This window comes from Pygocentrus nattereri, chromosome 29, assembly GCF_015220715.1.
Source record: "Pygocentrus nattereri isolate fPygNat1 chromosome 29, fPygNat1.pri, whole genome shotgun sequence".
NCBI classification, from domain to species: Eukaryota; Metazoa; Chordata; class Actinopteri; order Characiformes; family Serrasalmidae; genus Pygocentrus; species Pygocentrus nattereri.
The window spans coordinates 639,960-652,459 of NC_051239.1; the positions used below are offsets into that span (position 1 = coordinate 639,960).

At 45.9% G+C, this 12,500-nt stretch overlaps 1 protein-coding gene across 2 annotated transcripts in view; it reads left to right on the forward strand.

The window, feature by feature from the left end:
• grk5l (G protein-coupled receptor kinase 5 like) overlaps window positions 1-12,500 on the forward strand; it is a 119,159-nt gene that overhangs the window by 85,519 nt on the left and 21,140 nt on the right. For both annotated transcript variants that reach the window (XM_037535983.1, XM_037535982.1), the window contains exons 4-5: window positions 4,921-4,998; window positions 5,137-5,234. In XM_037535983.1, coding sequence (XP_037391880.1) covers window positions 4,921-4,998; window positions 5,137-5,234 — 176 coding nt within the window. The remainder of the gene's footprint in view (window positions 1-4,920; window positions 4,999-5,136; window positions 5,235-12,500) is intronic.

Consider the following 12,500-nt stretch of genomic DNA (forward strand, 5'->3'; position numbering starts at 1 on the left):
GTGTGGAGTGTAGAGTGTGATGCGTGATACCTGAACACGTGTGTGTGTGTGTGTGTGTGTGTGTGTGTGGGGAGTGTAGAGTGTGATGCATGATACCTGAACACGTGTGTGTGTGTGTGTGTGTGGAGTGTAGAGTGTGATGCGTGATACCTGAACACGTGTGTGTGTGTGTGTGTGTGTGTGGAGTGTACAGTGTGATGCGTGATACCTGAACACGTGTGTGTGTGTGTGTGTGTGTGTGTGGAGTGTAGAGTGTGATGCGTGATACCTGAACACGTGTGTGTGTGTGTGGGTGTGGGTGTGTGGAATGTAGAGTGTGATGCGTGATACCTGAACACGTGTGTGTGTGTGTGTGTGTGTGTGTGTGTGTGTGTGGAGTGTAGAGTGTGATGCATGATACCTGAACACGTGTGTGTGTGTGTGTGTGTGTGGAGTGTAGAGTGTGATGCGTGATACCTGAACACATGGAAGTGTGTGTGTGTGTGTGTGGAGTGTAGAGTGTGATGCGTGATACCTGAACACGTGTGTGTGTGTGTGTGAAGTGTGGAGTGTAGAGTGTGATGCGTGATACCTGAACACGTGTGTGTGTGTGTGTGTGTGTGTGTGTGTGTGTGTGTGTGTGTGTGGAGTGTAGAGTGTGATGCGTGATACCTGAACACGTGTGTGTGTGGAGTGTACAGTGTGATGCGTGATACCTGAACACGTGTGTGTGTGTGTGTGTGTGTGTGTGTGGAGTGTAGAGTGTGATGCGTGATACCTGAACACGTGTGTGTGTGTGTGTGTGTGTGGAGTGTAGAGTGTGATGCGTGATACCTGAACACGTGTGTGTGTGTGTGTGAAGTGTGGAGTGTAGAGTGTGATGCGTGATACCTGAACACGTGTGTGTGTGTGTGTGTGTGGAGTGTAGAGTGTGATGCGTGATACCTGAACACGTGTGTGTGTGTGTGTGTGTGTGTGTGTGTGTGTGTGTGTGTGGAGTGTAGAGTGTGATGCGTGATACCTGAACACGTGTGTGTGTGGAGTGTACAGTGTGATGCGTGATACCTGAACACGTGTGTGTGTGTGTGTGTGTGTGGAGTGTAGAGTGTGATGCGTGATACCTGAACACGTGTGTGTGTGTGTGGGTGTGGGTGTGGGTGTGTGGAATGTAGAGTGTGATGCGTGATACCTGAACACGTGTGTGTGTGTGTGTGTGTGTGTGTGTGTGTGTGTGTGTGTGTGGAGTGTAGAGTGTGATGCATGATACCTGAACACGTGTGTGTGTGTGTGTGTGTGGAGTGTAGAGTGTGATGCGTGATACCTGAACACGTGTGTGTGTGTGTGTGTGTGGAGTGTAGAGTGTGATGCGTGATACCTGAACACATGGAAGTGTGTGTGTGTGTGTGTGGAGTGTAGAGTGTGATGCGTGATACCTGAACACGTGTGTGTGTGTGTGTGTGAAGTGTGGAGTGTAGAGTGTGATGCGTGATACCTGAACACGTGTGTGTGTGTGTGTGTGTGTGTGTGTGTGTGTGTGTGTGTGTGTGTGGAGTGTAGAGTGTGATGCGTGATACCTGAACACGTGTGTGTGTGTGTGTGTGAAGTGTAGAGTGTGATGCGTGATACCTGAACACATGGAAGTGTGTGTGTGTGTGTGTGTGTAGTGTAGAGTGTGATGCGTGATACCTGAACACGTGTGTGTGTGTGTGTGTGTGTGTGTGTGTGTGTGGAGTGTAGAGTGTGATGCGTGATACCTGAACACGTGTGTGTGGAGTGTAGAGTGTGATGCGTGATACCTGAACACATGGAAGTGTGTGTGTGTGTGTGTGTGTGGAGTGTAGAGTGTGATGCGTGATACCTGAACACGTGTGTGTGTAGTGTAGAGTGTGATGCGTGATACCTGAACACGTGTGTGTGTGTGTGTGTGTGTGTGTGTGTGGAGTGTAGAGTGTGATGCGTGATACCTGAACACGTGTGTGTGTGTGTGTATGTGTGTGAAGTGTGGAGTGTAGAGTGTGATGCGTGATACCTGAACACGTGTGTGTGTGTGTGTGTGTGTGTGTGTGTGTGTGTGTGTGTGAAGTGTAGAGTGTGATGCGTGATACCTGAACACGTGTGTGTGTGTGTGTGTGTGTGTGTGTGTGTGGGGAGTGTAGAGTGTGATGCGTGATACCTGAACACGTGTGTGTGTGTGTGGAGTGTAGAGTGTGATGTGTGATACCTGAACACATGGAAGTGTGTGTGTGTGTGTGGAGTGTAGAGTGTGATGCGTGATACCTGAACACGTGTGTGTGTGTGTGTGTGTGTGTGAAGTGTGGAGTGTGATGTGTGATACCTGAACACATGGAAGGGTGTGTGTGTGTGTGTGGAGTGTAGAGTGTGATGTGAGATACCTGAACACGTGTGTGTGTGTGTGTGTGTGAAGTGTAGAGTGTGATGCGTGATACCTGAACACATGGAAGTGTGTGTGTGTGTGTGTGGAGTGTAGAGTGTGATGTGAGATACCTGAACACGTGTGTGTGTGTGTGTTTGTGTGTGGAGTGTGATGCGCGATTCCTGAACACATGGGTGGGTGGGTGTGTGTTTGTGTGTGGAGTGTGATGCGCGATTCCTGAACACATGGGTGGGTGGGTGTGTGTTTGTGTGTGGAGTGTGATGCGTGATACCTGAACACATGGGTGGGTGGGTGTGTGTTTGTGTGTGGAGTGTGATGCGCGATTCCTGAACACATGGGTGGGTGGGTGTGTGTTTGTGTGTGGAGTGTGATGCGCGATTCCTGAACACATGGGTGGGTGGGTGTGTGTGAGACAGGATGAGGCAGGTGGTCCGGTGGAGATTCTCTTATGTAATGGGACCTGCTGAGGAGAGGGTGTTGATGAGTGTCATCAAACATCATGCACACATGCTGTGGTGGTCCTGAGGGAGGGGCTGGTTGTGTAATCCTCCCTGCTTTTCCTTCATTAACCGTAATCCTGCAGCGGGAATGACAGGGAAACGCCGCTGAATTCCTGCTCCTGCACAGCGTTTGTGTTCCTTCAGTTGAGAACCGTGTTTGGGTCTTTGTTTTTAACTGTACAGAGCGGCTGTTCATCTCCACACAGTCCACGGAGTCTGGTCAGTTTGCAGTGCCCCCAGTGTCGGTCTGGAGTTTGGGTTTTACGGTTCGGACACTAAGAGGAGTGACCAGCATGTGCAGTAGAGCCCTTAGATTCAAATAGCCATTGATTTCAGTCACAGCCTGAATGCACAACTGTGCAGTACTGGAATACGAGCACCATCAACACGTGGGTCTGAACACGCGGAGACCTGGCTGGGGTTGTGTTGTTGGTGTTTTATGATGAGGATAATGAGGATGCAGTGAGTGGACACCTAGCTGTTGTTGTCATGGTAACGTCTGAGAGCTGGTTGGTTGGCATTACTGCTACTGAGAGCTGGTTGGTTAGCGTTACTGCTACTGAGAGCTGGTTGGTTGGCTTGACTGCTACTGAGAGCTGGTTGGTTAGCGTTACTGCTACTGAGAGCTGGTTGGTTGGCATTACTGCTACTGAGAGCTGGTTGGTTGGCTTTACTGCTACTGAGAGCTGGTTGGTTGGCTTTACTGCTACTGAGAGCTGGTTGGTTGGCTTTACTGCTACTGAGAGCTGGTTGGTTGGCTTTACTGCTACTGAGAGCTGGTTGGTTGGCTTTACTGCTACTGAGAGCTGGTTGGTTGGCATTACTGCTACTGAGAGCTGGTTGGTTGGCTTTACTGCTCCTGAGAGCTGGTTGGTTGGCTTTACTGCTACTGAGAGCTGGTTGGTTGGCTTTACTGCTACTGAGAGCTGGTTGGTTGGCATTACTGCTACTGAGAGCTGGTTGGTTGGCTTTACTGCTCCTGAGAGCTGGTTGGTTGGCTTTACTGCTCCTGAGAGCTGGTTGGTTAGCTTTACTGCTACTGAGAGCTGGTTGGTTGGCTTTACTGCTGCTGAGAGCTGGTTGGTTGGCTTTACTGCTACCGAGAGCTGATTGGTTGGCTTTACTGCTACCGAGAGCTGATTGGTTGGCTTTACTGCTACCGAGAGCTGATTGGTTGGCTTTACTGCTCCTGAGAGCTGGTTGGTTAGCTTTACTGCTACTGAGAGCTGGTTGGTTGGCATTACTGCTACTGAGAGCTGGTTGGTTGGCATTACTGCTACTGAGAGCTGGTTGGTTGGCATTACTGCTACTGAGAGCTGGTTGGTTGGCTTTACTGCTACTGAGAGCTGGTTGGTTGGCATTACTGCTACTGAGAGCTGGTTGGTTGGCTTTACTGCTCCTGAGAGCTGGTTGGTTGGCTTTACTGCTCCTGAGAGCTGGTTGGTTAGCTTTACTGCTACTGAGAGCTGGTTGGTTGGCTTTACTGCTGCTGAGAGCTGGTTGGTTGGCTTTACTGCTACCGAGAGCTGATTGGTTGGCTTTACTGCTACCGAGAGCTGATTGGTTGGCTTTACTGCTACCGAGAGCTGATTGGTTGGCTTTACTGCTCCTGAGAGCTGGTTGGTTGGCATTACTGCTACTGAGAGCTGGTTGGTTGGCATTACTGCTACTGAGAGCTGGTTGGTTGGCATTACTGCTACTGAGAGCTGGTTGGTTGGCATTACTGCTACTGAGAGCTGGTTGGTTGGCATTACTGCTACTGAGAGCTGATTGGTTGGCTTTACTGCTACCGAGAGCTGATTGGTTGGCTTTACTGCTACCGAGAGCTGATTGGTTGGCTTTACTGCTACCGAGAGCTGATTGGTTGGCTTTACTGCTACCAAGAGCTGATCTAATTAAGCATTTACACAGCATTATTTTGCCCAAAGGCTCCATATGAAACTGTTCATTTGGACTGGCTCTGGAGTGCCATCTACTCTAGACACACTTGGAAGGCATTATTTGAGCGGAAGTTCTCACTGGATTTTATCTGGTTGTGCCCTTTAGGAGGACTACGAGGTGACGCCAGACGAGAAGAGGAAGAGTCGAGGAGATCAGATCATTAAAAAATTCCTCACCAAACAGGTGAGTGTGTGTGTGTGTGTGTGTGTGTGTGTGAGAGAGAGAGAGAGATATGCTGAAGGCATGTGAAACTTGTTTGTGAATGTGTGTGAAAGAGAAAGTAACCAGTGTTCGTGTTGGTGGTCTTTGTTTTTCCTGTAGTCTCTAGAGTGTGTGGACGTGGTTGAGGGTCTTGCCGAGCGCTGCAGAGAAAATCTTGAACTGAGCCCCTGCAAGGAGATATTCAGCGACTGTCGCAAGTAAGAAACATGTACACAATGGTTTGTGTTTGCACATTGGCAGGACATGGGGTCATATATATACACATACATATAAATGAACTGTCCATCTCAACATCTCCACTGCCCACATACTTTCACTCTGTAGTTCTACAGTTACAGACTGGAGTCCATCTGTTTCTCTGATACTCTGTTACCCTGTTCTTCAGTGGTCAGGACCCCCATGGACCCTCACAGAGCAGGTACTGTTTGGGTGGTGGGTCATTCTCAGCACTGCAGTAACACTGATGTGGTGGTGGTGTGTTAGTGTGTGTTGTGCTGGTCTGAGTGGATCAGACACAGCAGTGCTGCTGGAGTTTTTAAACACCTCAGTGTCGCTGCTGGACTGAGAACCAAAAATATCCAGCCAGCAGCGTCCAGTGGGCAGCGTCCTGTGACCACTGATGAAGGACTAGAGGATGATCAACACAAACTGTGCAGCAGCAGATGAGCTGTCGTCTCTAGAGTGGACAGTGAATGGACAGTGTTTAAAAACTCCAGCAGAACTGCTGTCTGATCCGCTCATACTATCACAACACACCCTAACACACCACCACCACGTCAGTGTTACTGCCGTGCTGAGAATGACCCACCACCCAAACAGTACCTGCTCTGTGAGGGTCCATGGGGGTCCTGACCACTGAAGAACAGGGTAACAGAGTATCAGAGAAACAGATGGACTACAGTCTGTAACTGTAGAACTACAGAGAGCAGCTATACAGTAAGTGGAGCTGATAAAGTGGACAGTGAGCGGAGAAACAAGGAGGTGGTCATGATGTTATGCCTGATCTCTGTGTGTGTGTGTGTGTGTGTGTGTGTGTGTGTGTGTATAAACTAAAATAAATCTTGATGCATTTTCCTGTGTGGCAAAAGTAAGTACACCCCTACATATCACTCCTTCTGATATCTGTTCTGCTTTGCTCTGTGTTATTGGAGTGAGTCCGTATCATCAGGATTATTTGGTAAACAGAAGCCTGTGAGTCTGGGAAGGGGTTTAGGACAGTATCCAATATCCTGGAGACTGATCATTTGGCTGTTGGGAAGATCATCTTCATGAGGAGAAGATCTAACCCTAAGATGCTGAAGGACGTCTACCATTAGAGTAGGACTGCACAAGTCAGACGAGTCAAAGACAGAGTTTACGTACAGCAGCAGAAACCATGTTTAACAAAAACCAAAGACAGGGTTTGGTCAGAAGAACTTCACACCAGTGAAGCATGGTGGTGGGAGTGTTGTGGGCTGGGGCTGCTTTGGTGGCCCACTTGCAAATATACACTTATCAGCTATGAAGTGTCTTTCCTACCAGAGAGCGATTAAGAAGAATATGAGACCGTCTGTAAGTGTATATAAGAAATAGTAATATGACACACACGTTATAAATACGTGAATTCACAGATGTTGGTAATGTTAATAATAATTTTCAAAGTTTTAACAAAGCCTTTGTCCTAAAAATGAACAAAGACGCGCACGCTCCACCCAAACAAGAGCAGGCACTCTTATCTGGATGATTTGATGGATATCTCTCCACTCTGACGTCCTTCCTTCAGCATTTTGCTTTTATCTGAGAACGTTAGGACGAAATGTAGCCTTTAGCAAGCTTTAGGAATCTCTTACACTTTACTAGATCCTTTGTGTTGGCATTAAAGAAGAAATCAGAGCCGGATGAAGAAGTGAGTGTGTGGTGATTGAGCTATTATATGAGTTTATTTATCTGACAGTGTTGGTTAACATTACATATCAAGGTTGATTTTTGGCAGATCACCTACCACATGATCCACACAGTCGCTCTGACAGACTGTAATACACTACAGGAAGCGTAGGGGGCGATACGGCTTCTACTGTTTCATTTAAAAAGCTCTATAATGTTCATATGATCCACACAGTCGCTCTGACAGACTGTAATACACTACAGGAAGCGTAGGGGGCGATACGGCTTCTACTGTTTCATTTAAAAAGCTCTATAATGTTCATATGATCCACACAGTCGCTCTGACAGACTGTAATACACTACAGGAAGCGTAGGGGGCGATACGGCTTCTACTGTTTCATTTAAAAAGCTCTATAATGTTCATATGATCCACACGGTCGCTCTGACAGACTGTAATACACTACAGGAAGCGTAGGGGGCGATACGGCTTCTACTGTTTCATTTAAAAAGCTCTATAATGTTCATATGATCCACACAGTCGCTCTGACAGACTGTAATACACTACAGGAAGCGTAGGGGGCGATACGGCTTCTACTGTTTCATTTAAAAAGCTCTATAATGTTCATATGATCCACACAGTCGCTCTGACAGACTGTAATACACTACAGGAAGCGTAGGGGGCGATACGGCTTCTACTGTTTCATTTAAAAAGCTCTATAATGTTCATATGATCCACACAGTCGCTCTGACAGGCTGTAATACACTACAGGAAGCGTAGGGGGCGATACGGCTTCTACTGTTTCATTTAAAAAGCTCTATAATGTTCATATGATCCACACAGTCGCTCTGACGGACTGTAATACACTACAGGAAGCGTAGGGGGCGATACGGCTTCTACTGTTTCATTTAAAAAGCTCTATAACGTTCATATGATCCACACAGTCGCTCTGACGGACTGTAATACACTACAGGAAGCGTAGGGGGCGATACGGCTTCTACTGTTTCATTTAAAAAGCTCTATAATGTTCATATGATCAACACAGTCGCTCTGACAGGCTGTAATACACTACAGGAAGCGTAGGGGGCGATACGGCTTCTACTGTTTCATTTAAAAAGCTCTATAATGTTCATATGATCCACACAGTCGCTCTGACAGACTGTAATACACTACAGGAAGCGTAGGGGGCGATACGGCTTCTACTGTTTCATTTAAAAAGCTCTATAATGTTCATATGATCCACACAGTCGCTCTGACAGACTGTAATACACTACAGGAAGCGTAGGGGGCGATACGGCTTCTACTGTTTCATTTAAAAAGCTCTATAATGTTCATATGATCCACACAGTCGCTCTGACAGACTGTAATACACTACAGGAAGCGTAGGGGGCGATACGGCTTCTACTGTTTCATTTAAAAAGCTCTATAATGTTCATATGATCCACACAGTCGCTCTGACAGACTGTAATACACTACAGGAAGCGTAGGGGGCGATACGGCTTCTACTGTTTCATTTAAAAAGCTCTATAATGTTCATATGATCCACACAGTCGCTCTGACAGACTGTAATACACTACAGGAAGCGTAGGGGGCGATACGGCTTCTACTGTTTCATTTAAAAAGCTCTATAATGTTCATATGATCCACACAGTCGCTCTGACAGACTGTAATACACTACAGGAAGCGTAGGGGGCGATACGGCTTCTACTGTTTCATTTAAAAAGCTCTATAATGTTCATATGATCCACACAGTCGCTCTGACAGACTGTAATACACTACAGGAAGCGTAGGGGGCGATACGGCTTCTACTGTTTCATTTAAAAAGCTCTATAATGTTCATATGATCCACACAGTCGCTCTGACAGACTGTAATACACTACAGGAAGCGTAGGGGGCGATACGGCTTCTACTGTTTCATTTAAAAAGCTCTATAATGTTCATATGATCCACACAGTCGCTCTGACAGACTGTAATACACTACAGGAAGCGTAGGGGGCGATACGGCTTCTACTGTTTCATTTAAAAAGCTCTATAATGTTCATATGATCCACACAGTCGCTCTGACAGACTGTAATACACTACAGGAAGCGTAGGGGGCGATACGGCTTCTACTGTTTCATTTAAAAAGCTCTATAATGTTCATATGATCCACACAGTCGCTCTGACAGACTGTAATACACTACAGGAAGCGTAGGGGGCGATACGGCTTCTACTGTTTCATTTAAAAAGCTCTATAATGTTCATATGATCCACACAGTCGCTCTGACAGACTGTAATACACTACAGGAAGCGTAGGGGGCGATACGGCTTCTACTGTTTCATTTAAAAAGCTCTATAATGTTCATATGATCCACACAGTCGCTCTGACAGACTGTAATACACTACAGGAAGCGTAGGGGGCGATACGGCTTCTACTGTTTCATTTAAAAAGCTCTATAATGTTCATATGATCCACACAGTCGCTCTGACAGACTGTAATACACTACAGGAAGCGTAGGGGGCGATACGGCTTCTACTGTTTCATTTAAAAAGCTCTATAATGTTCATATGATCCACACAGTCGCTCTGACAGACTGTAATACACTACAGGAAGCGTAGGGGGCGATACGGCTTCTACTGTTTCATTTAAAAAGCTCTATAATGTTCATATGATCCACACAGTCGCTCTGACAGACTGTAATACACTACAGGAAGCGTAGGGGGCGATACGGCTTCTACTGTTTCATTTAAAAAGCTCTATAATGTTCATATGATCCACACAGTCGCTCTGACAGACTGTAATACACTACAGGAAGCGTAGGGGGCGATACGGCTTCTACTGTTTCATTTAAAAAGCTCTATAATGTTCATATGATCCACACAGTCGCTCTGACAGACTGTAATACACTACAGGAAGCGTAGGGGGCGATACGGCTTCTACTGTTTCATTTAAAAAGCTCTATAATGTTCATATGATCCACACAGTCGCTCTGACAGACTGTAATACACTACAGGAAGCGTAGGGGGCGATACGGCTTCTACTGTTTCATTTAAAAAGCTCTATAATGTTCATATGATCCACACAGTCGCTCTGACAGACTGTAATACACTACAGGAAGCGTAGGGGGCGATACGGCTTCTACTGTTTCATTTAAAAAGCTCTATAATGTTCATATGATCCACACAGTCGCTCTGACAGACTGTAATACACTACAGGAAGCGTAGGGGGCGATACGGCTTCTACTGTTTCATTTAAAAAGCTCTATAATGTTCATATGATCCACACAGTCGCTCTGACAGACTGTAATACACTACAGGAAGCGTAGGGGGCGATACGGCTTCTACTGTTTCATTTAAAAAGCTCTATAATGTTCATATGATCCACACAGTCGCTCTGACAGACTGTAATGCACTACAGGAAGCGTAGGGGGCGATACGGCTTCTACTGTTTCATTTAAAAAGCTCTATAATGTTCATATGATCCACACAGTCACTCTGACAGACTGTAATACACTACAGGAAGCGTAGGGGGCGATACGGCTTCTACTGTTTCATTTAAAAAGCTCTATAATGTTCATATGATCCACACAGTCGCTCTGACAGACTGTAATACACTACAGGAAGCGTAGGGGGCGATACGGCTTCTACTGTTTCATTTAAAAAGCTCTATAATGTTCATATGATCAACACAGTCGCTCTGACAGGCTGTAATACACTACAGGAAGCGTAGGGGGCGATACGGCTTCTACTGTTTCATTTAAAAAGCTCTATAATGTTCATATGATCCACACAGTCGCTCTGACAGACTGTAATACACTACAGGAAGCGTAGGGGGCGATACGGCTTCTACTGTTTCATTTAAAAAGCTCTATAATGTTCATATGATCCACACAGTCGCTCTGACAGACTGTAATACACTACAGGAAGCGTAGGGGGCGATACGGCTTCTACTGTTTCATTTAAAAAGCTCTATAATGTTCATATGATCCACACAGTCGCTCTGACAGACTGTAATACACTACAGGAAGCGTAGGGGGCGATACGGCTTCTACTGTTTCATTTAAAAAGCTCTATAATGTTCATATGATCCACACAGTCGCTCTGACAGACTGTAATACACTACAGGAAGCGTAGGGGGCGATACGGCTTCTACTGTTTCATTTAAAAAGCTCTATAATGTTCATATGATCCACACAGTCGCTCTGACAGACTGTAATACACTACAGGAAGCGTAGGGGGCGATACGGCTTCTACTGTTTCATTTAAAAAGCTCTATAATGTTCATATGATCCACACAGTCGCTCTGACAGACTGTAATACACTACAGGAAGCGTAGGGGGCGATACGGCTTCTACTGTTTCATTTAAAAAGCTCTATAATGTTCATATGATCCACACAGTCGCTCTGACAGACTGTAATACACTACAGGAAGCGTAGGGGGCGATACGGCTTCTACTGTTTCATTTAAAAAGCTCTATAATGTTCATATGATCCACACGGTCGCTCTGACAGACTGTAATACACTACAGGAAGCGTAGGGGGCGATACGGCTTCTACTGTTTCATTTAAAAAGCTCTATAATGTTCATATGATCCACACAGTCGCTCTGACAGACTGTAATACACTACAGGAAGCATAGGGGGCGATACGGCTTCTACTGTTTCATTTAAAAAGCTCTATAATGTTCATATGATCCACACAGTCGCTCTGACAGACTGTAATGCACTACAGGAAGCGTAGGGGGCGATACGGCTTCTACTGTTTCATTTAAAAAGCTCTATAATGTTCATATGATCCACACAGTCGCTCTGACAGACTGTAATGCACTACAGGAAGCGTAGGGGGCGATACGGCTTCTACTGTTTCATTTAAAAAGCTCTATAATGTTCATATGATCCACACAGTCACTCTGACAGACTGTAATACAGTACAGGAAGCGTAGGGGGCGATACGGCTTCTACTGTTTCATTTAAAAAGCTCTATAATGTTCATATGATCCACACAGTCGCTCTGACAGACTGTAATACACTACAGGAAGCGTAGGGGGCGATACGGCTTCTACTGTTTCATTTAAAAAGCTCTATAATGTTCATATGATCCACACGGTCGCTCTGACAGACTGTAATACACTACAGGAAGCGTAGGGGGCGATACGGCTTCTACTGTTTCATTTAAAAAGCTCTATAATGTTCATATGATCCACACGGTCGCTCTGACAGACTGTAATACACTACAGGAAGCGTAGGGGGCGATACGGCTTCTACTGTTTCATTTAAAAAGCTCTATAATGTTCATATGATCCACACGGTCGCTCTGACAGACTGTAATACACTACAGGAAGCGTAGGGGGCGATACGGCTTCTACTGTTTCATTTAAAAAGCTCTATAATGTTCATATGATCCACACGGTCGCTCTGACAGACTGTAATACACTACAGGAAGCGTAGGGGGCGATACGGCTTCTACTGTTTCATTTAAAAAGCTCTATAACGTTCATATGATCCACACAGTCGCTCTGACAGACTGTAATACACTACAGGAAGCGTAGGGGGCGATACAGCTTCTACTGTTTCATTTAAAAAGCTCTATAATGTTCATATGATCCACGCAGTCGCTCTGACAG